Genomic DNA, 3,805 nt, shown 5'->3' on the forward strand with positions numbered 1-3,805 from the left:
CATTTTTACCACGTCCGGTTCCCTCGACAAAAAGCAAAGCAATCTCTCCATAGGATTTAGGAAACTATCTGAAATAAGGTCTGTGGTTGAGACTCATTGAAGAGACGGATCACGTTTTGTTCTAGGACATTAAATCATCAGCAGTGACCCCACTGGTGATTTCTGAAGAGTGGACGTGTCTGAGAAACGATGGTTGTTACCAAGTGGCTGAATAGGACTACAGAAGTCGTGGAGGTCGTTGTACGTCATTAGGCCGAACACGTAAACACTCCTCTAAGTTAGTTTCTGTTCTGCTTGAAAGCAAGTACCTGCTTCCTGCAGACTGTTCAAACAAACGCTTCAACTCGTACCATCTAGAATCTGTGTGTTTGAATATGGATCTGAAGTTGGCGTGACGTTGAAGCAGCGACCCTGCTGTAGTTAGTTTATAGCATAACGTTAGCATTTTGCTTCTGGCGACTAGATTTATGATTAGAAAATGATAAAAGTAGGGTAGACATGTGGAGATTATCCAGCTGAACAAAACGTGATCCGTCTCTTCAATGTGTTTCAACCACAGACCTTATTTCCAGCTATTTTCCAAAATCCTACGGAGAGATTGCGTTGCGTTTTTGACGAAGGAACTGGAAGGAGTTCCGGGTTTTAAGACGCGTCACTGCGGTTCTCTATAGGCGACCTTTAAACAACTCAAAAATATCTGCAAACTTTTTTTGTTGCATCTCTAGCCCGGCCTTTCTAAATCTCAGGATAGGACATATACTGGTGTGTTAGTTTGTTGGTACTCACTCTGCCTTGGCGTTGAAGACGTGCGTCGCCCAGCCGTCGATGAAGCGCGGGTCTCGTGTGAACCACAGCGCCACCATCAGGATGAGCAGCCCCAGAACGTTGAGCTCTCCGTAACTCACCGGGCCCAGACGCCGGTGCTCCTCCCGCATCACTTCGTACGCTGCTCGCTGCTTCTCCGTGTGCACCGTCCCGCAACCCCACATCTTCCTCAGGCTGAACGGAAAACACAGAGACTTTAACTTTCCAGTCGTGCTTGGGTCGAATAAGACCTATTTCCAATGTTTTCGTATGTCAGCATTCTTTCATCTAATCAGCAGAAAAACAACATGGATGGTTCCATACGGTCTTTGAATGACACATGGATGATCACTACTTCCATTGAAGCATCGTTGGTCTATAATTGGTACATTTTGATTGGATTTCTGACTGAACTTTGGCATTTACCAGGATGTGATTATCCGTCCACTCTTTTCCTCAAGCTAGAGTCAAAATAATCCAATTTTATTTTTATTTTTTATACTCAAATATAAGGTTTAATTTTGTGCAAATTGGGTCTATTGTCCCTAAATTCCAGAACAAAGAGAAAAACTTGTATAAATAAGTTGGATTTAAGGTATCTAAAACGCAGTAACACATTATTGCACATATTTTGTTCCAATTATATTTCTACGTTTTCAATCATATTCAATGTAAATACTTTAATGTTTTTATAGTTTTCTTCAAATAGTTTTCTATCTGTGGTTTTTATTTTTGTTCTATGTTTATGTACGCACCACAACACCAAGTCAGATTCCTCGTGAGTTTCAACCTACCTGGTGATAAACCTGTTTCTGAATTGGCTGATGTTTTATACTATATCTTTAATAAACAGTCAAACCAGACCTTGATGGGAAGACAACACGAAGGTTGACCATCTGTAGACGAATGGGTGTATTATCGTATCCTGGCGACTCACTTGCAGCCGATGAAGAGGAACTGCAGCCAGAACCAGGCGAGCGTCAGCGTCAGCAGCATCGTGGGGAACGCGAACAAGAACCAGGACGCAAAGTTGATCACGTCTCCGTTCTGAGGGAAGAGTCTACGAGGGAGAGACAGAAAATAAAGATCGTAAGAGTTAAACTACTTAACTTATAAAGAATATCATCAACATGTATTCGTTTAAGGTTGTTGTTGTTGCTAAAAAATCTCTTCTGTTTTCAGTAGTCGCCAGAGAACATTTAAAACTAAGTCTAACATTCTCGAGTCCCAACAATTCACTCAAGTCTGTTGGTTTAAAGTCTTGGACAGCTGTTGTCTGTAGCCGATCCAACCAAACATTTAAACAACCGATAGCAGAGCTTAAATATAAAAAACGTTTCTACTTTAAACAAAATAACCCTAACTTGTCTAAAACTGGGACCTTAATCTGATCCACCAATGAGGAATGGAGGTTATGAATTTGACCAAACCTTCGATGACAGTACTTCAGTACAGCCAGATGTTCAGACACTAAACAGAGGGCCTCGGAAACCTGGTGGTCAATGGGTACTGGTTCTAAATGTGAAATTGTGTAGAACAAAACAATTGTACTCTCCAAACAATCATAAGGGAAACCCAACACCTTTAACCGCAGGTGACTCCAGTCCTACCCCGATCCACTGCTGGTACGTTTAGCTAACTAACTAACAAACTAACTAACTAACTAACTAACTGACTAACTGACTGTTAAGACTAACTAGCAGTGGTGTAATGTAACTAAGTACATTTTCTCAAGTACTGCACTCAAGAACAACTTGTACTTTAATACTTTTTAGATCTACTAGACTATATTTTGTAGACATGAATTAAAAGTGACTTTTCAGATTCAGATTATTAGCAAGTACAAAATATAAATCCACTAATAAATAAACATTGCCATATAACTGTAGGTTAAGATATCCAGCAGCAGTGTATAAAGTCATTTATAATAGAACTAATAGAACTGGATCATATGGACCAACGTAGCAGGAGGTGTCAGCAGCTTGCAGAGATGAAGATTAACATTAGCATCTAAAGGCAGAGATGAAAGAGTACACACATCCATTACATGTTGTTAGACGCTTCTATCCAAAGCATCTAACAAATTGCAAATTGCTCCCCACAGGAGCAATTTGAGGTGAAGTGTCTTGCCCAGGGACACATTGACATGCTGACTGCAGTGGGGTATGAACCTGTGACCCCCTGATCCGAACACTAAGGCTCTATCCACTGCGCCACATACCTCCACACATCCTTTACTCAAGTAGAAGTACTCGTGTTTAAAAATACTCTGATGAAAGTAGAAGTACTGATTAAACTTCTTTACTCAAGTCAAAGTAAAGAACTTTGAAATGTACTTCAGTAAAAAGTACCCATAACTAGCAGCTGTTTTAAAGAGTACCTGACCTCCCTTTATATTAATAGAACAATAATGTCATTGTGAGCTAATGAATGTTTCCATGCGAACAACGGCAACATGACAACGTTTTCATTGGTCCCTCTTCTTTAGAGAAGACCAGGAAATGATGGAAACACACATTCAACCTAAAGGAACCAGCCTGTTTGGGAAATGTGAGAAGTAGAAAGTACAGGTATTTGTGTTCAACATGTAAGAAGTAGAAAGTACAGGTATTTGAGTTCAACATGTAAGAAGTAGAAAGTACAGGTATTTGAGTTCAACATGTAAGAAGTAGAAAGTACAGGTATTTGTGTTCAACATGTAACACACATCCTTTACTCAAGTAGAAGTACAGACATCCTGTACTCAAGTAGAAGTACACACATCCTGTACTCAAGTAGAAGTACACACATCCTGTACTCAAGTGGAAGTACACACATCCTTTAGTCAAGTAGAAGTACACACATCCTGTACTCAAGTAGAAGTACAGATACTCGTGTTTAAAATACTCTGGTGAAAGTAGAAGTACTGACTAAACTTCTTTACTCAAGTCAAAGTAAAGAGGCTTTGAAATGTACTTCAGTAAAAAGTACCCATAACTAGCAGCTGTTTTAAAGAGTACCT

At 39.9% G+C, this 3,805-nt stretch overlaps 1 protein-coding gene across 1 annotated transcript in view; it reads right to left on the minus strand.

Moving 5' to 3' along the window:
* Positions 1-786: 786 nt before the first annotated feature.
* The window catches only part of LOC104956119 (solute carrier family 13 member 5-like), a gene marked incomplete at its 3' end in the record, with an annotated part of 13,051 nt that continues 10,032 nt past the window's right edge, over positions 787-3,805 (minus strand). Inside the window, exons 2-3 of the mRNA XM_010783562.1 lie at positions 1,742-1,864; positions 787-999 (exon numbers count right to left, since the gene is read on the minus strand). Of these exons, the coding sequence (XP_010781864.1) occupies positions 787-999; positions 1,742-1,864 (336 nt within the window). The remainder of the gene's footprint in view (positions 1,000-1,741; positions 1,865-3,805) is intronic.

This window comes from Notothenia coriiceps, unplaced genomic scaffold, assembly GCF_000735185.1.
Source record: "Notothenia coriiceps isolate Sejong01 unplaced genomic scaffold, NC01 NC01_scaffold00025415, whole genome shotgun sequence".
In the NCBI taxonomy this organism is placed as follows: Eukaryota; Metazoa; Chordata; class Actinopteri; order Perciformes; family Nototheniidae; genus Notothenia; species Notothenia coriiceps.